This window comes from Lepidochelys olivacea (assembly GCF_965140295.1).
Source record: "Lepidochelys olivacea isolate rLepOli2 genome assembly, chromosome: 2".
Lineage (NCBI taxonomy): Eukaryota > Metazoa > Chordata > Testudines > Cheloniidae > Lepidochelys > Lepidochelys olivacea.
The window spans coordinates 189,794,380-189,820,332 of NC_140412.1; the positions used below are offsets into that span (position 1 = coordinate 189,794,380).

The 25,953-nt window shown below is 40.3% G+C and overlaps 1 protein-coding gene across 5 annotated transcripts in view; it reads right to left on the reverse strand.

The window, feature by feature from the left end:
- Nucleotides 1-2,456: 2,456 nt before the first annotated feature.
- The window catches only part of ZDHHC3 (zDHHC palmitoyltransferase 3), a 36,097-nt gene continuing 12,600 nt past the window's right edge, over nucleotides 2,457-25,953 (reverse strand). For 4 of the 5 annotated variants that reach the window (XM_084620706.1, XM_084620705.1, XM_084620704.1 and 1 more), the window contains exons 3-7: nucleotides 25,054-25,178; nucleotides 18,447-18,543; nucleotides 16,101-16,182; nucleotides 11,436-11,566; nucleotides 2,457-3,506 (exon numbers count right to left, since the gene is read on the reverse strand). In XM_084620706.1, coding sequence (XP_084476832.1) covers nucleotides 3,267-3,506; nucleotides 11,436-11,566; nucleotides 16,101-16,182; nucleotides 18,447-18,543; nucleotides 25,054-25,178 — 675 coding nt within the window. In that variant the 3' untranslated portion in view covers nucleotides 2,457-3,266. Of the gene's footprint in view, nucleotides 3,507-6,912; nucleotides 8,546-11,435; nucleotides 11,567-16,100; nucleotides 16,183-18,446; nucleotides 18,544-25,053; nucleotides 25,179-25,953 lie in introns of those variants that run through there. The other variant, XM_084620708.1, reaches the window with a different exon arrangement.

The window sequence follows — 25,953 nt, forward strand, 5'->3', positions numbered from 1 at the left end:
TTTGAATGCAGGGTTTTTTTGTACATAATTCTACATTTGTAAGTTCAACTTTCATGATAAAGAGATTATCATGTACTTGTATTAGGTGAATTGAAAAATACTATTTCTTTTGTTTTTTACAATGCAAATATTTGTAATCAAAAGTAAATATAAAGTGAGCACTGTACACTTTGTGTTCTGGGTTGTAATTGAAATAAATATATTTGAAAATGTAGAAAACATCAAAAAATTTAAATAAATGGTATTTTATTATTAACTGTGCCATTAATTGCATGATTGTGATTAATTTTTTTAATTGCTTGACAGCTCTAGTAAAATACATGAGTCCTGCAGTCACGTTGAGCAGGAACAGGTGAAAATAAAAAAAGGAGAGGGGGAATATATCCCCTTCAAATGGTCACCACTCCCAAAGAAGCTGTGATTGTGCTCATGTCCAAGAAGCAGCAGCACCATTGGAATGCAACAAACATAAGTCTCTCTCACATGGTGAAATCCTAGCTCCACTGAAGTCAACGGACATTCTACTTTCCCCAGGTATTCTCAGGCAGGTCAGAAACAGTAGCTGAAATCTAATACGAAAGCCTGTTTTTATATGATACCCACTCCGACTTCAAAAAAGCTGAATGGCTTGTATCAGAACAGTCAGAGGCTTATCCAAAAAAATGTATTTTAACAAATAATTAATGTACAGTCCCTGCCATCATTTTATTTCAGCAAATATGTAACACGTGTGTGCCAGTTGTTCCTATTTTTCCCCAAGCAAAACAGATCCTATTTCCCATTCTAATAATTAGCCCTGATATAGCATTTCAAAGTAATTTACATTGCAAACATTAATTAGTCCTCACATAATCCAGTGTTGCTCCGGCCTTTTTACAGCTAGGGCAACTAAGGCCATGTCTACACTAGCACTTATGTCGGCAAAACTTTTGTCACTCAGGAGTGTGAAAAAAAAACACCTCCGAGTAACATAAATTTGGCCGGCATAAGTGCTGATATGAACAGCGCTACGTCAGCGGGAGACACTCACCCATCGACATAGCTTTTATGTTGACAGGAGAGCTCTCTTCCGTCAGCATAGAGCAGCTGCACGAGCGCTCTTACAGCAGCACAGCTATATCAGTACGGTTGTGCTGCTGTAAGCTTGTAAGTGTGGACATGGCCTAAGGCTGAGAGGTTAAATGACTTACCTCAGGCCAAACACCAAGACAGAGCTAGAATACATGAGTTAAAAGGTCCAGTCTTATTTTCCCTCCTTAAATGTTCCCTTCCCCCCCCACTAACTCCCCCATGTAGTTTCTTAAGTGTTCCTCTTCGCCCTCTTGCTTTGAAACACTGTTAGATAAAAGTGCACTTTGGGTGCAGAAGAGTGACAGTTGCTCACTTTACTATAGTCAGATACAACTACATCCTGAGCAGTTTACAGAAGAGATGTTCTGTTTGTTTCTGATGACAGAACAACAGCTTAGTATATAGAAGGACAGGTTTTCTTTTAAAGTAAGCTGTAGATATAGGAACAAACCTGATTCTTAATTCCTGTTGACTAGAGCACCTAGAAAAGTTTCAGATTTTCTCAATTTAAAAAGAAGGGAGGAGGCGCAATTTTTCTGAAATGTTTGCTCAAAAAGTTTTCCTGTTTTTCAACAAATTGCTTGTAGCCGCTGCCAGAGTCAGTGCATACTAACCCACATCAGATCATAAGGGGATTTATTTATTGTGACCCATGGCAGGGGACTGGAACAAAGACAGTCTCTTTTCAGTACTCCTGTGTGTCAAGTCATTACACACTAAGGCTGTGGGGTTTTATTTTATTTTAAATTCTGAACATTTTTCAAATGAGGCTGGTTGGTACAGGTTCCATCTGGAACCTCTTTAATAAATAAAATCATCACCTACCTCTTACATCATAATGCCTTTCATCCATAGAGTTCTATGCTCTTCAGAGAGGAGGTAGGTTTCATTATCCCTGTGTTAGAGAAACTGAGGCATTGAGAGGGGAAGCAACTTGCCCAAGGTCACCTGACAGGCCAGTGGCAGGGCCAAACTATGGCTTCCTTGGGTTCTATAGAATTAAATTGATGGTAGCTAAGGTACCTGTTTTTACAAGGAAAAGATGACCGAAAAAGACTATTAAAAAAAGGCTAAAATATTCCTAAAATAAACTTTTCTTCATTCATATTCATTTGCAATATAGAATCTGTGTAGGACAATGTCGTTTGATAGAAAAGATTGTATTGGCCTCCTTTTAGGATGACTCATATAACTCATTTATGACTTTGCCACTCATGGGCTGTGTAACCTTTCCAACCCATGGTAATAAAACTTTTATATCTAGCATGTATTCTCATGTAAACATTTACTAACTATAAATGTGTAACTATCTAAAATATTCAATAGTGGTCACCTTTAAAAAGTCCACTTCTAACCAAGAATTGACAGCTGAATATTTTAAGATATTGACATTTAAGGCAATATTACAGCATGTCAGACACACACTTTAATGGAAGCTACTGTAACTAAGCAGGTTTCCTTCTTAAAAACAATCCTGCTATTAACAGCAAATAGAATTTCATGACACACTGATAAAGACTTGATCTGGCAGATTTACCATGCTGCCAAGATTCACGTATTCATCTGTTTTGTTTACTAAACAGTAGCAATATACCAGATTCACCTGTTATGTCTGCCAGTGAGTCAGTCACCATCACACTTAGGGCCTGATTCAAAGCCCATAGAAGTCAGTGGAATGGCTCCCCTTGCACAAATGAATGGGCATTGGATCAGGCCTTCAAATAGAAGAATCTCAGGCAGTAGCTGGAGTTACTCTGGGCTAAATTTATCCCCAGCACAATTCCAGTGATGTCAATGGAGTTACACCAGGATGAATTTGCCCATCTGTGGATCTGCCCTGAACTTTAAGACAGCTGAAATCTGAACTGGGAACTTCCTGGGTTAAAGGCAGCATCAGCACCTAGTGAGCCAAAAAAGGAGTTACTCCTTGAACAAACAATTAGGAACTGTGCAAAGCTGGGCAGTTGCTCTTTGCTTAATAAAACCTTTCCAGTGGTGGAAATGGAGCTTATACGTTTTACATTATTGGTTGGGCAGTCAGTAGAGATTTGCATTGCTTCTACTAGTACTGCACCTGACTTCTGGACAAATATGTCCAGATGTTTTCTGCACCATGGTCCCTTAAAGCTAAATCTGGGGTGCGAACATTTCATGAAAACAGAGAGCCTTTGTTGACATTTTGGAGAGCATTTTGCTTATTCATTTAACACTTGGACAGCAACCTCTTGTTCCAAGAATTGCTCAAGAGCCTCTTCGGTCACTATTTCAGGTGGAGTGACTGCTGCCACCCCAGATGGTGGAGCCTTTTTGCAACTCAGGCCTGAAAAAGGATTGAACCAGCTCAGGGAGAAATTACCACCAAAAGCCAGTTTCATCGCTTCCCAGCTGCTGACTTTTTCCCAAGTAGGTTTCTGATTCTTAAGACGCTCGATACCCTGTAGATGAAAAAGAAGAGATTTTTATCATTTATTACTGGCAATTATGCAGCACCCATTACTATAGAGGGGGCGCATGCATATGCATACATAATATCTATATCCATACTAATGATTGTGTCGTAATCTCCATTTAAGGCAGGGCAAAAATGTTTTGTTTTATACTTTACCGATTGAATCAAGTTTCCAAGTTTGGCGCGAGCACACACACAAATCTTCAGAGAACAACAATTTTCTATGTAATTCTTGCAGTAAAAGCTTCTTAATTTTTTGAGCACTCCCTAGTCAGCATAGAGTGGCTAAAGAGGAGACTTTACAGTGGCGCAGCTGCAGTGGTACAGCTGTACCGCTTTAAGCTCTCTAGTGTAGAGATAGCCTTGAATTGTGAGTTCTTTGCACCACAAACTGTCTTTTTGTTGTGTGTTTGTTTAGTGCCTATCACAACAGGGCCCTGGTCCATAAATGGGCAGCCTGGGCTTACTGTAACAAATAAATCTAGAGTAAGAACTTCCTCCATCCTTAATTAAAAATATTGGGTCTTTAATAAAGATCTTCTCTCGGAATTCTGCTAAAGTTAAATAGGAACAGAGTCTAAGAATACTCTCCTCTCATTATTGTGATGTTATAATTCTACTGGTTCTCTAATTATCCATAGATTCTTTAAGGAGAACTTGGCTGAAAAATCATCCCAGGCTTTGCTTTTATCTGATCAGAGTGTAACCACCACTTTACAAGTAGGAGGCCTGATAAATAATTTGATACAGGTTTTCAGATAGTGGCAGTTGTAGTTTCAAAATAGAGATTTGGATTTGGTATAGGCAGGCAGGAGAGGAAGAGCACCATGCAGTTCTGTGCATTAAACTGGAACCTTTTTCACAGTTCATTTAGAGCAGTTTTCCATTTGTTCACACAAGCCAGAATTTTAAAAAAGACTTTTGAGAACGCCCGTAGCCTAAACAGCTTCCAGAAGGGATGAGGAACTGCGTGGCTTTGACAACATATTATACACTCTAACAGGAAACCCTTGCAAACGTAGGCACCATTACGGTCATTGCTGCTTGGCGAGTATGGTGCTCAGCTTCTGTTCTTCTGTCAGGCAGTACTGGAGACAGGCAATATTCACACACACAAAAACAATGCCTTTCTAGCCCTGTTTAAAACTATTGCTTAGTTTCTCACAGGGACATGAACAAGTCTGCTTCTGAGTCCTGCAATTGCACTATTGGAGTGGTGAGCTTGAAGCACTTTTCATCTTAAAGCACAGAAGCAGGTTAGGTTCTCTGCAGTTTGCTAGCCAACGCGGAAGCTATCTGCAGTTAGAAACAAACCATTACTATCCTCACTGCTGTTATTTTTAAGAACTAGTGCAAGTGTGTGTAACAGGAAGGGAAGAGATGGGAAACGAAGCTCTTTTTCTATTGCTTAAACTGATTCCCAAACAGCAGAGCCTATAGGCCTGGTTCACCATTGTGTTAATTCCTTTTTCACAGTTCTGTGGTGAAGTGGAGTAACAGCGCTATAACTTTTGGGTAGCATTTTTTTAAATTTTAGATCCCACACATTATCTAGTAATTTAGGCTGTCATGTACACAAGCTCAACAGGAGGTTGTGCTAATTAGACAGAGTGCAGTTAATCTGATAATCCTGTTGTGCAGTACCCAGCAATCCATTTAACATGTATTCAGGACATGGAGATTGCGGACTATTAAAACTCTGTGTCCTGATCTAATATGGTGTCACCTGTGCTGCTGTCAGGACGGTCTAAAGAGATAGACTAGAGAGGGGATGGTTTAAGAAGGAAAAGTGTCTAAGACATGTAAAAAAAGACTCTAAAAAGAAGAGAAATAGTGATACAAAACTAGGAAAAAACAGCACCTTGCACAAAGCTTAGTTAGTAATATTCCAAAGTCATTGGTTCACGAGTACTCATTTAAAGTTAGTTCTCAAATGAAAACACAGGAAATGCTGCTTACCATTTGAATGCATGAGAAAGGCAGGAGAATTTCAAAAATAAAGTCAAGTAATGTATCACTTCTGGGAATTAAAAAAAAACGACTTACCTTGACACAATTTGGTAAGTCTGCCTCTCACACATTCAAATACTGAGCTGCATCTCACTGTACCTCCTTCTGGGAAGTATCAGTAAAATGACAGACCATTGGTCACTGTCAGATATACACAGTTCTGGAAATAGAGAAAACCACGGGTATTTCTAAAAGCTGTTTTGAAATTTCACTTAAAAGAAAAGTGTACTATATTACTATATGTAATCACAGCAGTTATCCTCCAAATAACCATTGTCTGATAACATTTGGATTTGAGAGGAAAAAAAGTTTACCAAATGTAAAACCAATAAAATGTTCTGGCATTTTAGTTACTCATGTAAACTACCCTGTGGTATGTAAATATAATTGCTATAATGCATGAGAAAGGCAGACCACAAAAGAACTAGAAACAAAAAGGAAAGGAGTACTTGTGGCACCTTAGAGACAAACCAATTTATTTGAGCATGAGCTTTCGTGAGCTACAGCTCACTTCATCGGATGCATACTGTGGAAACTAAGGTGCCACAAGTACTTCTTTTCTTTTTGCGAATACAGACTAACACGGCTGTTACTCTGAAACCTGAACTAGAAACAGTGGAATTTGCCAGTCAGAGAAATGTTAAAGGGTAAACTAATATAGCAAAAATACACGTTTTTTAATTTTCAGTTTTAATAATCTGGATTAACATACTGGATTGTGTTTTTAAAATGTTACAGGACCAGAGTGTAGGCAGGTGTAAATCAGTATAGCTCCATGCTCTCACTGGCTAAGCCAATTTATATCAGCTGAGGATCTGACCCATGATTTTTAACCAGACAGCATCACTCATTAAATCCTCTATCATACCACAAATTAGAATTAAAGAGGTAAACATATTCTGGGGTTTTCAAACACACACATGAGAATGGGTTTCCCAGTAGAGATTGATAATAAAGAAAAATAAAAAAAGTCTTTCTGGTCCTGTAACTGTCCCTTAAGAACTGTGTGCATGCTAAAGGTATCTTTCTTCCACCAATGTCTCCTGTTGAAGCATATAATGAGGTCATAGAAGCCTCTGTGTGCATTCCTAGAGCAACAGATTGAGATATATGAACACACTACTGTGGATTTACTCCTCAGCAAGCAGGAGAAAAATATGGGGTCTGGATGTAGTAAATGTAGTTAACCTTTAGGTGGTTAAATAGCTAACAGTGCATTACTGATTAACTACTTTTTAAACTTAAAAACTGGAGCACCAAAGTTATTTCACCTTCATGCTTCTCCCAGCTTGGATGCAGACGAAAATTTAAAGACATTTAAATTGTGCAAACATTTAGAGTAGGAAAGGAGCAGAAACAGTTTTTGGAAAAGTTTTATTGCATTTGTTTTCCATATGGAAGCATTGACAGAATTGAAAAGATGCAGCATTCACATTACTTTCAAAGTGAGACAGATCCATTAGCCTTTTCCTCCCTGTACTTCCCTCCCTCCGCCCCCATGGCTTCGATTCAGCCTAATAGGTCATTTTACAAAATAAAAGTGTTTTTAAAAAAAGGAAAGGTTACACCGGAATCTATGGATACAACTTATTTACACTTTTCCTTTATGATTGATTGATGGGTCCGACTGGCACTATGCTAATTGCCCCTTTTCAAAATGATCCAGAATATAATAAAATTCCTGTCCAGATACAAAAACATTAGTTTCAGTCACATAAGATTTAGTTTTACCTGAATTTGTTTTTGATGGAATGCCCTCTGTCCCTCTGTCAACCGTTTACAGCACAGAGGTTACTATTCACACAGTCATGACAGTAGGCATGCATACTCCTTAACACTGACATTTCCCAATTTAAAATATTTATACGTATGAACATAAGAAGAGATTTTCAAAGTTGTAAAGATGGGTAGTCCTAAGAACAGAAAATTAATTCTCACAGGTAGACCTACACAAACCATCAGTGCTAAGCTTTTATGGCAAATTGTCATGTTCTACATGTTAACACTGTTGAGTAGGCATCACTTCAACAGCTTGTTTATCAAAGACAGACATATACAAACAAGATCTTAAGAGTTTTAAAATGAAATTTCTTTTTTCCTCTAAGTGTAAGGCATTTAATTGAGAAAGTCTTCCACCAAAGCGGCCATATTTTCCCTAGAGGGGCAACATTACCTGCTTACAAGGGAGGGAGCAGACAAAATAATGCCAGAAAGACGGAATCAATTTTGTCTCTGGAAACAAAAAAGGTGGTATTGGCAACATTTGTTTTAAATACTTTAACTGCATGTGACCACAGTATTCATTGGCTCTCGCATAGCATTCCACCCTCGTCTTCCACCTTTCAGTGTTCAATAAGCCAAGTATCTATTTCCCAGTTGAAGTCCTCTCTTACGAAAGAAACTCACTGCCCAGTCAGAGCTGTACACACCATTAGCAGGTCTGAAGAGATCTGTGTAGGAATGTGGCACCGTTGGCACTTACACAGATATCCTCGCAGTCTAGAGACAGCAGGACAGTCTACTGAGTTAGCAGAGACAGGAACAACAGAGAAAGAGGGTCTCCTTCACATTAGTTATGCCATACCAGAAAGCAGATAGAAACAAAGGCAAGTAAAGTTAACAAGTTTAAAAAAAACACAGGGAAAAGAAGATGCTTCAGCCACCAGAGACATAGTATTATCTAAAATTGCCGAACACAGGGCTTTTTTTCTTTTTTTTTCTCTGCAATGAACAGCCTTTAACAGACATAAAAAGAGTTTCTGTTTTCCATTTTGTTCTAAACATTCATATAAAAATTATATAACAGTAGTGCTGAAATGTGGTTTTATTTTAGTGGAAATTCTGGTCAAGAATTCTTCAGACCACATACTGGTAGGGGTCTGCCTTTCCTTGGTCTGGAGTAGCGAATGGGCTAAGCCATGCTATAGAGAACGGATGGCCAAATACTGCTTTCATGTTCATCCATTTTGTTTTTTTAGCCCATCTTCTCTCTTCCTTTTTCAATTGTTCTATTCCCTGAAAACAGAAATATCACACTTTCAGTCAAGCACTTAATTGCTGTGGTTCTGCTTTCAGGAAAAGGATCTCTCAATTACCCCTTATTGCATGGATGGAGTAAGAAAATACAAAATTTACCTATAGAGAGCCTTTCCTTTAAAAAAGGATAGCAAATATTCCTTGGAAAACAAAATTGCCATTTTTGATCACATTTAAAAATATGCTCAAACCTCTTAAAAAATACCCTACAATTGTTACATATGTCAATTTTAAAACAGAATTACAACATGTACTTTCATTGGATGAAAGCATTCCATATGCCTATGTTGGATAAGGGAAAGTTTTATATGAACCCATTTATATATTTGCAGACAAAAAAAACCCAAGAGAATCCCTATAATGCTCCCAGATTCACCATGCAAGTTCAGGAAATGTCCTCTGTTCAGCAGGGCTGAATGTACCCAGTGCCTCTTAAAACTGCTGCCAAAACATGCATGGGCAGACAGCAGGGAGAAAGTTAAATAAGTATACTGAATGAAGAGAAAAAAATTGATATTGGTTTAGTAAAGATTAGAGGGAGAGCAAAAATAAGCTTTCAAGCAATCAGTTGAAACAGTCCTTAATCAATCACATAAAAAAATCCTTATAATATTTGCAATCCATAAAATAAATTAGGTCTTAAGCATACAGCTCTTGTTGCTATAAATGCATTGTTTGGTTTGAGTAGAGAATGATAATCCTTGATTCCAGCTATCTGTAATGGGCAGACCATTTCAGTCTTTAATTTAGAGCCTTTTTGCAAAATCCTCTTCTTCCTGTCTATTGTTAATAAATGGATCCCCTGCACTGCAGCTCAGTGCACTGTAGAACAAGTGTGAGTCTTCAACTCCCAGTCCTGGAAGTTATGTGCAAGCAGGAGTATGGGCAGCTCCAAAGAGGGAATAAGCACTTTGCCCTGCTCACTGGTGATGCCATCTCCATAGGTAACACAAGGAGCAAAATTTCAGGCTCTGTCAGAAACTGATCTAGCCCTCTTCTAGCAGAGGAGAATCACCACTGTGGGGTATATATGAGAGGGTGGGGTGAGGATGGGAGATTCTCAGAGCTCAAGTCTGCATTGGAGGAAACTTACTCCAGCCCAACAAAATGCAAGGTGAAAGAAGAAGTAAAAAAGACCACATTTAATAGCATTTCTTTTCAAAGTGTTCCTCAACATAAGAATCACATGCTAGATAGACGCAACCTTGGTGCTAACAAATGATGTGTAACACAGGTGACATAGAAGGAAGTTGTAAAAGAATAAAAGCCCTCCCCCTGCCTTTAAAAACCTCAGGACCCTATATTCAGGAACCTATATCCATATGTACATAAACAATATAAGTGACTATTTCTAAAGATGCCCAGCGTGTGTGAAAATCAGGGCACTTATTTAAAGTGCCTAGCTTTAGGCACCCATTCAGTAATGACTTTAGAGACACCACCATTAATTTATGTAAGCTGATACATTTTGTCTTGGTAGGAGCCAGTTGTTCAGCAATATACTCTCCTGGGACCCTACTCAGCAGAAAATATCTGCAACTTTCCCTGGAACAAAGTAGACCTGAATGCAAGTATCATGAAGCTAGCTAGGGAATGAAGAGCTGAGAGAAGCAGACTGCTCTCACATGGTCCTGAATGCTGGATTCTAACTTTGTTTAAACTCTCCATAGACTTGCCCACTAAACACAGCGGTTCCCATACTGTCAGCTGCGGGCCACTGACAGTCCCTCTGCCATGGGTGGAGTTTGGGAGGGCATTGCCCCGCAAACTGTATACGTTGATGGAGTGGTGGCCAGTGATGGCACCTGCCCAGGGCCGGAAGAGCCCAGTGCTGCCGGTGGATGGCAGAAGGCGAAGAGGAGCCACCAGGCAATGGGCAGAGGGTGCAGAGAAGGGGCCGGCTCTGAGAGGTAACCGGCGGGTTCCGTCACTGTCGGGCCCCTTGGAGAATCAGGCCTTCACCCTCTCCTCCGCCCCTGGGACTGGGGCTTGGCAGTGCTGCTCTGTTCCCACCTGGACAATGCCGTGATCGGGACAATCAGATAATGGCTGGGCCCAGCCTGAGTTCTTGCCTATGCCTGAGATTGGCGGCCCCCAAGCCCTTCCCTTGTTTCCGGGCAAGGGGTGCCTGTGAGGCACGCCAGGGTGTTGGGTGGGTGACAGGGCTGCCAGGTGACAAGCTCAAAGTACTCAGTAGGCTGCTGAAGTGGAGGGTGTCGGCAGGGGCTGGCTGTGGCCCCTTCACCCTCTTGCTGGCCCTGGTCCCTGCTGAGGCGAGGGACCCCGCAGTGCCCCTCTCTCTGTCAGACACGTGTTGACAGAGGGCCGCAGTGCCCATTGCAGCTGCCCAGGTGGGCCTCAGGGGGAAAAAGTTGGGAAACCCTAAGACACTCAGTTGTGGCCCCTTTAAGGTTATCACTTCCCCCAACCTACCCAATTAGGTTACCTAAGGAAGATCTTGGACTTCTGTTAAGCTATGACAGACACTCTGAGCATGACTGGTGAAGTCTGATACCATTCTCAAGGGTAAAAGTACTATTACAAGTCAGGGACTTCACCTTTGAAGAAGAGGAGGGCAGGATGCAGTGCTGAATAAGGGACTCCACAGTCTCTGTGTAACCTCCACATTGTTGCCTTATGCTGGTTAAGATAAAAATATCACTCACTGTTGCTGTAGTTGCAATATCCTCACACTACTCAACTTCTTATGCTAGCCATCTAGAGTGAACTCAGCCACTGTGCAGGCTTAGTTTATTTTATATCAGCCTCAGAAGATCCAACGCATGCTAGAGCAGTGAAGGAGAACCACATGACATTTCATAGATCTTACAACTGTGAGCGAGGAAACGCATGACCATGGAGAACTCACCGTTTCGTCAGTGCAGATGGAGTGTACCTGGGTCCCAAACATTACAGATGTGAAGATAAGAAACAAGAGAGCCTCAAAACACAAGAGGATAAGAAGGATCACTGTAGTTGGTGGAGAGAAGGAGCTGCATTCTGTGAAAGCATGACAAAACAATGAATACTCAAAAATATGGGACTAGGGAACAGAGCCCACATGTAAAACTACAAACACGTGTTACTAAGCAGTAAATTCTGCCACTGATATTACATATCAGGTTATCTCAAGTTCTCAACAGTTAGTCAAACAAAATTCTCCTATCAAAATAAGAAACTGACATGACTTCCATAATCAGAGGCCTACTGAAAGGGTATGTGATTCCCAAGGAAGTGAGATACCAAGATAATTAGTACTGTTAATTTGAAGAAAAAGAAACTTGTGCTGTGATATGTATGGCATGCAATTTTCTTTTCCAACTAAGCCCCCCTCGAGTGCTCTCATCTGGACCCCACCACTCGCACATTCTATCCGTAGAGTTTTTACTAATTTTCTCTATGATTAAATCCATTAGGAAGGGGCACCTCAAGTTGATGCTCAGGACACAGAGGAAACCAGAGAAGATTACTTCAGTAGCACCAATTGTCCATTATAAAAAGCATAGCATGTTCCTTTCATAACTGACTTTTGAAGACCAAGAAAGATTATATATTCTTGGTTCTTTCAAACCCATCCCCTTTTTCCCATAAGGTTTATCTATACTGAAATGTCCCTGCAAGGTTAAGCAGGGTTTAAAAGGGTAGCTGTGAAAGTCTTATGACTGGAATATTGGTATAGAGGGATATAGCTTATTCAGGAAGAACCAGCAAGAGAAACAGGGAGGAGGTATTGCATTATGTATCAAGAATATATACACCTGTTCTGAGGTCCACAAGGAGGTGAGAGGCAGAAAGTCTCTAGGTAAAGATAAAAGGGATAAAAAAGTAGGAGTGATGTCACGGTAGGTGTCTACTATAGACCTCCAAATTGGGAAGACAAGATCGATGAGGCATTTCCTGAACAAACAACAGAAATATCCAAAACACAAGGCCTTGTAGTAATGGGGGACTTTTAACTACCCAGACACCTGTTGGGAAAGTAATACAGCAAAACACAACATTTCCTATAATTCTTGGAGTGTACTGGAGACAAAGTTTCAGAAAGTGGAGGAAGTAACCAGGGGAGGGAGGGAACAACCATTTTAGATTGATTCTGACAGGAAGAAACTGGTAACTAATCTGAATGTGGAAGGCAATTTGGGTGAAAGTGATCATGAAATGATAGCCTTTATGATTCTAAGGAAAGGAAGGAGTGAGTGAGAGGAGCAAAATGAGGAGAATGGACTTCAAAAAAGCAGACTTTAACAAACTCAGAGAAGTGGTATATAAGGTCCCATGGGGGAAAAAAATCTAAGGGGAAAAAGTAGTTCAGAAGAGCTGACAGTTTCTCAAGGAGACATTATTTAAGGTGCAACTGCAAACTATCCTGATGCAAAGGAAAGACAGGAAGAATAGTAAGAAGCCAATATAGTTCCATCAGGAGCTCTTTAATGACCTTGAAATCAAAAAGGAATCCTACAAAAAGTGGAAACATGGACTAATTGCTAAGAAGAAGTACAAAAGAACAGCATAAGAATGTAGGGACAAAATCAGAAAGTCTAAAGGCACAAAATGAGTTACACCTAGTGAGGGACATAAAAGGCAAAGAAAAAGAGGTTCTTTAAATACATTAGGAGCAAGAGAAAAAATGAAGGAAAGTGTAGGTCCCCTATTTAGCAGGGAAGGAGAGCTAATAACTGATGACACCAAGAAGGCAGAGGTGTTTAATGCCTATTTTGCTTCAGTCTTCACTAAATAGGGCAATGATGAGCAACAAGAGGAAGGAATGCAAGCCAAGTAGGGAAAGAAAAGGTTAAAAGAAGATTTAGATAAGTTAGTTGTACTCAAGTCAGCAGGCCCTGGTGAAATTCATCCTAGCATACTTAAGGAACTAGCTGAAGCAATCTTGGAACGATTAGCAATTATCTTTGAGAACTCATGGAGGTTGGGTGAGATCCCAGAGACCTGGAGAAGGGCAAAACATAGCACCTATCTTTAAAAGGGGAACAATGAGGACCAGGGGGGAATTATAGACCAGTCATCCTAACTTCGATACCTGGACAGATACTGGAACAAATTATTAAACATTTGATTTGTGAACACCCGGAGGATAACAGGGTTATAAGGAATAGCCAGTATGGATTTGTCAAGAACAAGTCATGCCAGACTAACCTAATTTCCTTCTTTGACAGGGTTTCTAGCTTAATGGATGAAGGGAAGTTGTAGACATGATACCTGATTTTAGTAAGTCTTTGATATAGTCCCACATGACATTCTCATAGGCAAACTAGGGAAATGCAGTCTACATTAAATTACTATAAAGGTGGGTGCACAACAGGTTGAGACACCGTACTCAAAGAATAGTTATCAGTGGTCTGATATCAAACTGGGAGGACATATTTAGTGGGGTCCTGCAGGGGTCAGTTCTGGATCTGGTATTATTCAATATTGGTAATTGATAATGGAGGAATGTAGGCTTATAACATTTGAGGAAGATAAACTGGGAGGGGTTACAAGCATGTTGCAGGACTGGATTAGCGTGTCCAGTTCTGGGCATTACACTATAGGAAAGATATGGATAAACTGGAGAGAATCCAGAGAAAAGCAACAAAATTGATAAAAGATTTAGAAAACTTGATCTATGAGGAAAGATTTTAAAAAACTGGGCATGTTTAGTCTTGAGAAAAGACGACAAAGAGGGGACCAGATAGTCTTCAAATATGCTAGGGCCATTATAAAGAAGGAGAACAATTGTTCTCCATGTCCACTGAAGGTAGAAGAAGAAAAGGGCTTACTTTTCAGCAAAGGAGATTTAGATTAGATATTAGGAAAAACCTTCTAATTATAAGTGTAATTAAGCTCTGGTATATGCTTCCAAGGAAGGATGTGGAATCTCCATCACTGGAGGGTTTTAAGAACAGGTTGGACAAACACCTGCCAGGGATGGTCTAGATCAGTAATTCTCAACTTTTGTACTGGTGACCCCTTTCACATAGTAAGCCTCCGAGTGTGACCCCCCCTTATAAATTAACACTTTTTTATATATTTAACCCCATTATAAATGCTGGATGCAAAGCAGGGTTTGGGTTGGAGGCGAACAGCTCATGACCCCCATGTAATAACCTCATGACCCCCTCAGTGGTCCCGACCCCCAGTTTGAGAACCCCTAGTCTAGATTTATTTGGTCCTGCCTCAGTGCAGGAGACTGGACCTGATGACCTCCTAAGGTCTCTTCCAGCCCTGCATTTCTGTGAGTCTAGGAAAGTGAGGGGGAAATAAGAAAAAAGAAAAATGATACAAACAATATTTAATTACTAGCTTATGAATTAATTCTAATATATTCTCAATTCTGTGAAATCAAATATTGAGAACTGCTTAAAAACAGTTCTTTTCCCACAAGTACACCAATTGCAGATATTGCCGTGACCAAGGATTCTAAATTTTACCAGACACCTAATACCCAGAGGCCAATACAGAAAAGATGAGGACCCCATCAATAGGGTCCAGGGTCAGCAGTAACTACAGAAACTCAGATGCACCCCCCAGCTGCTTTCTGCCAGGGTCCTGCCCCCTGAATCCTGCTCAGCGATTCCATACCTGAAAAAGAGAAGCAGCTCGCTTTTCATTAGCTCTCTAGAGCCTGATTATTTTGGAGAGGGAAAGGAACCCTCCTTTATTTTACCACTCCCACAGCCTCCTTCTGCCCACTGTGGGCAGCTGCAGATTTTATCAGTTTAACTCTGTGCCTGCCTGGCAAAGTTATGAGCTGCAGGCTTGCAATACATTAGTTCCCATTTGTAAGGTTTTCTTCACAGTTCTAATGACTAAAATTGTAATTATTTCAAAGTGAAAACTTAAATCCTGCAAAAATTGAAACTCATCCTCCTGCATGCAAATACATGCACATACACCCACCCACCTCTAAGATAAACTTTTCTACTTGGTATTGGCAAGTGGATTGATCAAGCCCTGGCTCTTTTTAAAAATAAATCAATCTACCTAACTACTGTGGATTAAACCTGATGGTTTAAAGCAGCTTTGTAAAATTCTACTCATTGACTTTTCCAGCATGAGGTGTTTTTAGGTTTTGGAGGGCAGGGAGAGTTGTCTGAACATGGGAGAGTGCATTTTTCCATCTGAGCTGATCAGTTTTCTCAACAGTTTTGCAGGGCTGGTTTCTATTATGTGATTGTAAAAGAGCCCATGCATTCTCCCCATCTCACTTTAGCATGCAGGAATTATCAGTGATACATTCATGTATACACTAATCTTTTCCTATGTACTGAGATAGAGCCTTAATATTCTATCTGTTCTCCAGGTTATGTATGGTGTGTGTTTAAATAGGACTTAACCCTTCAGGAATTTTCTGTCCTAACAGGATAGGTGGAATTTTAAAACTCCAGGAATGGTCACAAAAATAAAAAGTAGCTCATAACATTAACAGCATTCTCTGGCAACAAGCAGTAAAAAAAGCTGCCTTTCCCCTAAACTATATCACAATGCTGTCTCTACAGGTTAATTTGGTATTTGAAAGGAATACTGTGTCAATACTCACTTGTCCAGTCTTCTTCAAAGCAATACAGGAAGTGAAATCCCACCATGATTAGGGCATGCATGGAAATTAGTGCTATATACATCTGAAACAACAAGGTATTTAAAATATTTTTAAGCATAGCTGTAAAAGCTGCTTATACACATATGTCCAAATGAACTACATTAAAAATGTTAAGGCTGCAAAGTCGAGCACTAAAAAATTAGGAAATGCCAAAACTAAGGTAGACAATCTTAATTTGGCCCCCTTGGGCATATGCATTCTGATACAATCTTGTTGTATGATAACACCTCTCCCTTATATAGCACTTTTCATCAGTAGATCTTTACTGCTTTACAAAGGAGGTCAGTATCATCATTCCTATATCACAGATAGGGAAACTGAGACAGAAAGATTTAGTGACTTGCCCAAGGTTACCCAGCAGGACAACAGCAGAGCTGGGAACAGAACCCAGAGTTCCTGAATTCCAGTTCAGCTATCTATCCACAAGGCCATGTTGCCTATCATATACTATTTGTAGTCTCTACTGATAATATGTAAAATGAGATTTTTAGAGGCTCATAACTTGGCCAGATTTGGCCTGATTTTCAGGGGGGACAGCAAAAGGCACATCCCTGATACCAGGACAACACGGCCAAATTTCAAGTCGCTGTTCCAAAGCATGGAAGTGCTAGGGCTTTTCAATGTAACAGTTGTAAGTTTTTGTTTGCTGGGTTTTTGGTTTTATTTTTACTATTGGCACAATGTGTTTTTCCTTGATCTCATTCTGAAAAATAGCTGAACCATTTTCACGGAAATTTAAAAATTAAATAAACAAGTATCAACATGAGGCAGACACTTAGCATGGAGAATTTTAAATTGTTAACTACAGGCATTGCTACCCCCACCACTTACAACATACACACATGTACGTAGGAAGGTTTTCATTGTAGTGGTACAGAATGAGACAAATACCAACGAATTAGGGAACATAATATCTTCCAAATGAGGTGCAAGTGAAAGACAGTGGAAAAATATTTTTCTTTTGACACTCTTATGTGCTACCATCCTTCCGCCTCTTGAGCCCTTAAAAAGAGCTTAATAGAAAAACTTGTTTAATCTTTTCCTCAGACAGATTAGGTGTTTAATATGGTCCACTTTGAAATACAGACTTGTCAAATTTAACTGAAACTGAAATCCAACATCCCACATTTGGGATGAACCAGCTAGGAATGGTATTCCAATCTGGTTATTGAAAGGAGAGATTCATTTACATTTCCCTTTTAAGATACTACAGGCTTAATCAGACGGAGGAGAAGAGACTAGTCCAGTGGAAAAGTACCCGGCATAAATATTTTCATGTTTTCTCAACTAAACTAGGTATTGTGCCTCAAAAAGAAAGCTAACTAGCTGTGCCTCTGGCAATATCAGAATACACCATAAAGTGAAAAGCAAATTAAGGGGTTCATACATTTATTTTCAATTCTTACTTCAAGCCTGACTGAAGACTTGCACCTATTTCCTAATATCAGAACAGACCATCTTCCACCCAGAGACTTACCATAAAAGATTACTGATAAAATGGAACAACACTAAAAGTCAATTGTGCAGCTGTAATATTCTCTTGACATGAATTTTTTGGGTGAAATCCTGGGATTTTTGTCATTGACTTCAATAAAGCCCAGATTTCACTGTTTACATGGAAAATATGGTAATTAAGTTTGCACTCCCATGCTTTTTCTCTATATACAGTAGATACAGGACACAGTCCGTCAGAAAATCAGAAGCATTTCTGCCTGATTTTTGAGTGCCAACATTGGCTACTTACAAGTAGAACCCCTGTAATCCTTGCTAAAAAAATGAGGTTTCTCTCCACCCTCGCAGCAAAGAGGTAACAGCAGATGCAATAATGAGGCACAATATTATTATTATTTGTATTACTGTAGCATCTCAAAGCCCTACTCATGGACCTGAAGTCTATTGTGCAAAGTGCTGCATAAATAAAATATCAATACAGAACAAAAAGTCAGCCCCTCCCCCAAAGAGCTTATTGAGACTTCATTATTATTACTGTGGAGGATTTTGTGAGGTATATTTACTGCTACACTATGAATTATACTAACCAATACTTCACAAATTGACAAAATAAATAGCAAAGTACATTTTGTGATGACTTATTCCTGCTCTTTTATAATATTTTCTCCCTAATTATTTAAATTTTGCTAATTTGTAACATATTTCCCAGTTTGGTTATACTAAGATAAAAACAAACAAACAAACAAAAACCTATCTTCACAGCCATTTAACAGTCATGCTTGGAATTTCATTGTCTCTGCTTGGACAGAAAAATTTACTCAATAAACAACTTACTGTAAACAGTACAAAGTACTTCTGGTTATTCTCTCCTACACAGTTATTAACCCATGGACAGTGATGATCCATTTTCCGAATACACCTCTTGCAAACACTGCAATAAAGAATATCTTTATAGTTTGTGGTTTTCAGAAAATACAGCAAGAGTACAAAGAAAATATTGGGCACCTGGAGAGACACACACACACGTACATACGTTAATTTGGCTACTTCTGTTCAAAATTGTCAATCAACCTATGGTCCCAAATTGCAGTCGTACAAAAAGTAAATGTCAAATCACAACAAAGTAACGTTATGATTAATGGTTCCACTAATATACAGAGATTGAACATTATATATTATATTTAAGCAAATGAAATGAAATTGATTTAAATCTAGTCTAGGTTTGACCGCTGGGCTTTGTGAGAGTTTCAGTGTAGTAGAATAAAAAATAAAATCATAGGATACTGCAATGGATAAACTTCTCAGAATAACCTTAGGTACAATTTCAGTAATTTGTTACAATTTATTAAAATTTACTCTGACAGGAGCTTTGTTGAAAAAAAAAATGGAAAATTCAAATTAATTTTTCAGAAAAATACCTGGCAATGAAGTCAATCAGGCACTGGATTAATTTACCAGTGCCTTTCACTGAGACACCATCACCACAATTAAAAAATTAGATTTTAAGCACTCAGCAAAACTGGGCAGAAGCACTCAAGTGTATGTAACAATTCTAATTACAAATTCTAAAAAATAAAAGTCCTGCAAATGCATATTATGCTTAGGAGTCAAACAATCAAAGATGATTAATTCATTGTAATGTTAGTATCTCTTAGCTTACTAGTCACTGCTGCTTCACTGGCATTTTAAATCTCCAACTAACATCATAAAAGGCTTTTTACTCTTCTATCATCTGATAAAGCAGTGAAGAAAGCCAGTCCCCCTGGTACTAAAATGCACAAAAAAGTATGAAAACCAAATATGAAAACCAGGAATATGTGGATTCAAAACAACCCTCACAGGATTTAAACAGAGAAATGGAGGGTTCTGCTTATTTTATTTTTCTTATAAAGTTAAACTATTTGACCTTAAAGAAAAAACTCAAACTCTTAAAGAAACTAATTACAAGAATGCATTGACAATAAAAATAAAACAAAAAAAAGTTAATAAATATTAACATCCTTATTTTGAAACAATCGAGTATTTATTACAGATCCTGGAAGGAAGCAGTCCCCAAAGGCAAGAAACAGAATTCCCAAGATGCAAATAAACAACTAAGATCTTGAACGTCAGACTGTGCAGGCTCAGGACCAGCAGGCTTTGCAGGATTGGGACGTAAGATTTTTTTTCTCTTCAAGCAGACAAAAAGTTACTCAGGTCAATATTTGCTCCCAGATTCAATAGTCATCACTAACACAAGAAGCTTTGTATTGCAGGAAGAAGCTTAAAATTATTGTGATTTTAAAGCATGCATATTTAAAAGGGCACCCTAACTTAAAAACAGAATTAGTTGCTTTAAAATTGTCCTTTTGATAACACACCATCTATGGTGACTAAGATAGAAAAACTATTGTTTTCTGTCAGTTTATTAGGTGTGCACATGCACCTTTGGGTATAATCAGTCTTGCCGTCTTATTGTTTGTCAGTTTCATGTCCTGTCTCATGCACTATTCTGCCAGTAGCTCACATGCACATTCTTCCCATCTCTGCAAGAGTGACACAGCAGTAGAGACTGTCCTGTGTATAAGTCCAGGGCTAGAGAGGCTCTCCTCTTCCCTGGACCTCTGGCTATGGCCCCAAGGAAGACTATTTTTTACTCCCCAAACCTCTGCAGGGGGCAAGAGAGCACTATCAGAAAGAGGTAGGGAACAAGGCATGCCCAGCAGTACCTTCATTAATGAACTCCCATGTGGGTGCAGGAGAGCACAAGGAGAGTAAGGGAAGCCTCTTTCTTTCCCTACACCCATTCACAGAGCTAGGGAATACCAGGAGACATAGGGAGGGAGCAAGTCGTCCTCTTTGTTATCCCTTGGATCCATTTATGAGCCAGAGGGCATACCACAGGAGGAACGGGTACCCTTTCCCCAGGCTGCTCCACAAGATCTTGGAGATAGAGAAGATGACTAGCTGGGAAGTAGGTATCTACCACCTACTCTCTGCAGCACTCGGGGGAAGCCAGGAGACATTGGGTTGAGAGAAGAGGGGGCAGGAGTCCCCTCCAGAGGGATGACGTGGCGCAGCCAGGCCAAGGGGGGACAGAGACTGTAGCCCACACAGGAGTCCTGAGGAGTAGGGATGGGAGGCAGCAAGGGGCTGGAGCTATGACATCACCTGCAGGAGCCAATGGTGGGACAGGGTGAGAACTGGAGCTGGAGTAACTTCCAGGAGCTGAGACAGGGAGTTGGGAAGCAGCAAAGACCCTCCACCCTCAGATGCTTCCAGGGGGCTAGATGGCAGAGACAGGGCCAAAAGGTTAGTAGGGATCACCCTGCTTCCTTCCCAGGGGCACAGCCAGAAACTCAGGGCCAGAAGGAGCAGTTAGTTGGGTGCAGCTCCCTCATACAAGCATGTGAACAGCAGGAACTCTCATGCACATGGCAACCAACACCCTCTGCTGTGCATGCGTATGTTCCTGCTGTGAGAAACACCCACACACAGAACAGCGAATTATTTATTTTAAAGGATTCCCATGGACCTCAATGGGCATTGGAGATGGCCTGAGAACTAGCGATGTAAAATGTTAACCAGTAAGCATTAGTCTTACCGTTTAACCCACCTTAACTGTTAACCCCGGGTTAACATTTTACATCCCTAGGTAGCAGAAGAGGGTTGTTGTTAATGGTAGCTATAGCTTCCCCAAATCTAAAGAGACAGATGGCTACACAAAGCAGCCTAACCCCCCAGAAAGTAACTGCAGTCCCTTCATGCAAATCCTCTAGGAATACACGGGGGGGTAGGGGGAATGACAACGCTCACACAGATCACTTAACTACCCACTGAAACAAAGTTTTTCTAATTTATACTAAAAAAAAAGAATAATTAGAAATTAGTGACCTAAGTAACTGTTTTAATACTAAAAGCTTATTGTGAATAGCTCCCCCAAGGATATTTGTCATATCAAAAAAGAGAGGGAATGGGGGGGAGCCCCAAACTCCCCACCACATGCATAATTTAGGTCCCATAATTTTTGTTTGTCCTTTGTAAATCAAAATATGGAAATCTGAAATTAAATTACCTATTTAAAGCAAGTTTTAAAATTAATTTAGTAGTAATAAAAGGGCTAATTAAAGCCAAAGTCACAAATGCCATCAGGTCCATGAATGAAGATACTAGTGTTTTGAAACATGTCACTTTTTATGGACTTACACACATTTTGATTTCTGACTTCTATGACTTTTTATTTATATGTCCTCTCTGGGTCTTTCCCCTCAGTTCACTCTCTTTCACTCATTCTCTACCTGTTTCATTCCCACATACCCATACCATACTTCACTGATTATCCCGACAACAGAGGACCCAGTGGCAGACTATCAAAGTAAGATGTAATACAGTAAGAGCTATATCAACCTTCTACTGTCTTGCTGCTTATAACTGCAACTTTCATGCGCTCACCGCTGAGCTGTGTGCAACAGCTTTCCCTGTATTTATACAGCACTCTCCCAGAAAACATACTTTCCTTTAACTAATATTATATTTCATATCTGTGAAAAAGTGATTTAAAAATAATTAAGATATTTTTATGCCTTTTAAAACTCCACACTTGTAACAGACAAGTAACTGACATGCTTGGAGAAATTTGGTCCACAAATAAACAATGACAAAGAAAGTACTGTGCAGGACTCACATGTCATTTTCAATTGCTTTTAACCACTGGTGAATAATTCTGGTTCAAATGTGTCTGTGACCCAGGGATCTCTTTCAACCAGACAGGGGTACATAAGGGTTAGAGGGATCCCATGGGTCTGGTATCTACATACAAGTCTGACAAAGAATGTAACGTAAGGTCTCTAAAGAAAGCCAAGTCATCATAATCACTGACTGATGTATGTACAGAAAATATTTGAAGAGTTATGTATATATGCTTAAAAATATATGTTCTATATGTCATAAGAATGGCTATATTGGTTCAAACCAATGGTCCGTCTAGCCCAGTATCCTGTCATTTGACAGTGACTGTTACATAAGAACGAAAAAAGGCCATACTGGGTCAGATCAAAGGTCTACCTAGCCCAGTATCCTGTCTTCCGACAGTGACCAGTGCCAGGTGCCCAGAGGGAATGAACAGAACAGGTAATCATCAAGTGATCCGTTCCATGTCGCTCATTCCCAGTCTCTGGCAAACAGAGGCTAGGGCCACCATCCCTGTGCACCCTGGCTAACAGCCATTGATGGACCTATCCTCCATGAATTTATCTAGTTCTTTTTTTAACCTTGTTATAGTCTTGGCCTTCAAAACATCCCCGGCAATGACTTCCACAGGTTGACTGTGCGTTGTGTGAAGAAATACTTCCTTTTGTTTGTTTTAAGCTGGCTGCCTATTAATTTCATTTGGCGACCCCTAGTTCTTGTGTTCTTGTGTGGAGTAAATAACACTTCCTTTTTTACTTTCTCCACACCAGTCATGATTTTATGGACCTCTAACATATCCCCTCTTTCCCCCCCCGCCCCATCTCTTTTCCAAGCTGAAAAGTCCCAGTCCTATTAATTTCTCCTCATACAGAAGCTGTTCTATGCAGGGCTTTGGAGCAGAGCCCGGAGCTGTAGCACGGAGCAGCTCCAGAGCAGTGGAGCAGCAGGTTTTTGTCTGGAGCCGGAGCGGAGCCGGAGCACAGCTCCAAAGCCCTGGTTCCATGCCCCAAATAATTTTTGTTGCCCTTTCCTGAACCTTTTCCAATTCTAATCTACCTTTTTGAAGATGGGCGACCGCATCTGCACACAGTATTCAAGATGTGGGCATACCATGGATTCATATAGAGGCAATATGATATTTTCTGTCTTATTATCTTTCCCTTAATGATTCCCAACATTCTGTTTGCTTTTTTGACTGCCGCTGCACACTGAGTGGATGATTTCAGAGAACTATCCACAATGACTCCAAGATCTCTTTCTTGAGTGGTAATAGCTAATTTATACCCCATCATTTTATATGTATAGCTGGGATTGTTTTCCAGTGTGCATTACTTTGCATTTATCAACATTGAATTTCATCTACCATTTTGTTGCCCAACCACCCAGTTTTGAGAGATCCTTTTGTAGCTCTTCGCAGTCTGCCTGGGACTTAACTACCTTGAGTAGTTTTGTATCATCTGCAAATTTTGCCACCTCACTGTTTACTCCTTTATCCAGATCATTTATGAATATGTTAAAGAGGACTGGTCTCAGTACAGACCCCTAGGGGGCACCACTATTTACCTCTCTCCATTCTGAGAGCTGACCATTTATCCCTACCCTTTGTTTCTTATCTTTTAACCAGTTACCAATCCATGAGAGGATGTTTCCTCTTATCCCACGACAGCTTAAAATCTGTTTCAGAAGAAGTTAACAGAACAGGGCAATTTATCAAGTGACCCATCCTATCATCAATCCCAGCTTCTGACCACCAGAGTTTTAGGGACACCCAGAGTATAGGGTTGCATCCATGACCATCTTGGCTAATAGCCATTGATGGACCTATCCTCCATGAACTTACTTGGGCTGTGTAAGGGGAGGGCAGGAGAGCATCAACTTCTGATGCTCGCCTCACAGCACAGTCCAGGTGGGGAAAGTGACCTGGATGCAGGGAGCCCTGGCGTTGCTCCTCACATCATAGCCTCCTAAGGGGACACTGAGGAATGTTGTGGGGAGGGGACAAGTAGTATCTGTGCATCATTGCTCACACCCCTGCCCCACGTTCCGCCGCCGAGAGAAATCTGGGCACCCCGCACGTGTCGCCTCTGCGAGTTTGCGGTGTTCCCCTGCCAGCCAGCAGCATGCACCTCTGCACTGCCTCACGGCACAACCCCCACTTCCCCCCCGACCACGGCACTCTGGGCAGTCACCCGGGTGGCCCACCCATAAGGCGGACCCTGGTTGTGTGTGAAGTAGAGCTGTGTTCTAAGGTGAATTAGTAAGCTGTGGTGTACTTTTCATTTGGGAACAGCAGGCCTGGTAATTCTGGGAGTGTCCAATGAAGCAGGGGCTGGACACTAAAGGGGATTCTCGCAGGACTCAGCGGTTGGTGTATCCCTATTGCTAACCTGTAAAGAGAGCACAAGGTCTGGAGGGGAGTGCTTGTGTTGCCAGAAGGGTCAAGGAGCTGACCCCAGGCAAGGCATAGACAAGGGCAGGTAGCGAAGTGCCTCACAATCAGGATGCGACATAATGTCAAAAGGCACAATATCAAAGTATTCTGGAACATGCTACATTTTATGGTCCTCATTGAGCACTGGGATTTTCAGAGGAACTTAACAGAGTTAGGCACCCAACTCACCTTAGGGTTCAATGGGAGTTAGGTGCATAAATCCTTTAAGCCCCCATGGAAATCCCATTCTACAACAGTACACTGATCCACCACATAAGTGCTTTCTTTTAACCTTGAACCACAGCATCACATCATTAAATCACAACACACAAGTGACTGTACCTGCAGTGATGTGCTCTGTCTGGTTTGATGCTACAGCATTTTGGACACTTATAAACCACCTGTCCTGGCTTCAGTTGTAAACTCTCAATGAATTCTTTTGTGGCATTACCTTTGGGCACAGCACCCTGGAAATGAAAACAAAGATTTCAGTACCCACAGTAAGAAAAGGAGTACTTGTGGCACCTTAGAGACTAACCAATTTATTTGAGCATAAGCTTTCGTGAGCTACAGCTCACTTCACCAGATGCATACCGTGGAAACTGCAGCAGACTTCATATATACACAGAGAATGTGAAACAATACCTCCTACCACCCCACTGTCCTGCTGGTAATAGCTTATCTAAAGTGATCATCAGGTGGGCCATTTCCAGCACAAATCCAGGTTTTCTCACCCTCCACCCCCCCACACCAATAACATCAAGAGACCCAGTTCAAGCTCTTGGAAGGGAAGAGAGATGCACATTTCCCTAACATCAACCATAATATTTCACAATTTGATTGAACAAGAGAAAAGATACAGAAAGGACACTATTGTAAGGCCATACTATAGTACGTAAATAATAAGCAGGGTGTAATCCTTATCTGTTTACTTGGACTTGTCATCTGACCTTGTGTCACAGCAAATTGGACATATGCATGTGTTCTCATAAAAGTTACACAACTGAAATGTTTAATGTAAGTAAAAATGTTGCAGACAAACATATTTTGCGTCTGTTCATAAACGGCCAATTTGTTTTGGGTTTTTTAAATGAGAACTCTTAGAGAGATGTTAAGTATACAAATACCACTTTAAAAATAAGGCCCAGAAAAAGAAATAAGATTAGCTAAAATTCTTGCACTCACTGTGATAGTGCAGTTTTTGAAGTCTCCCCTTAAATATGCATCTTTAATATTGCTGAG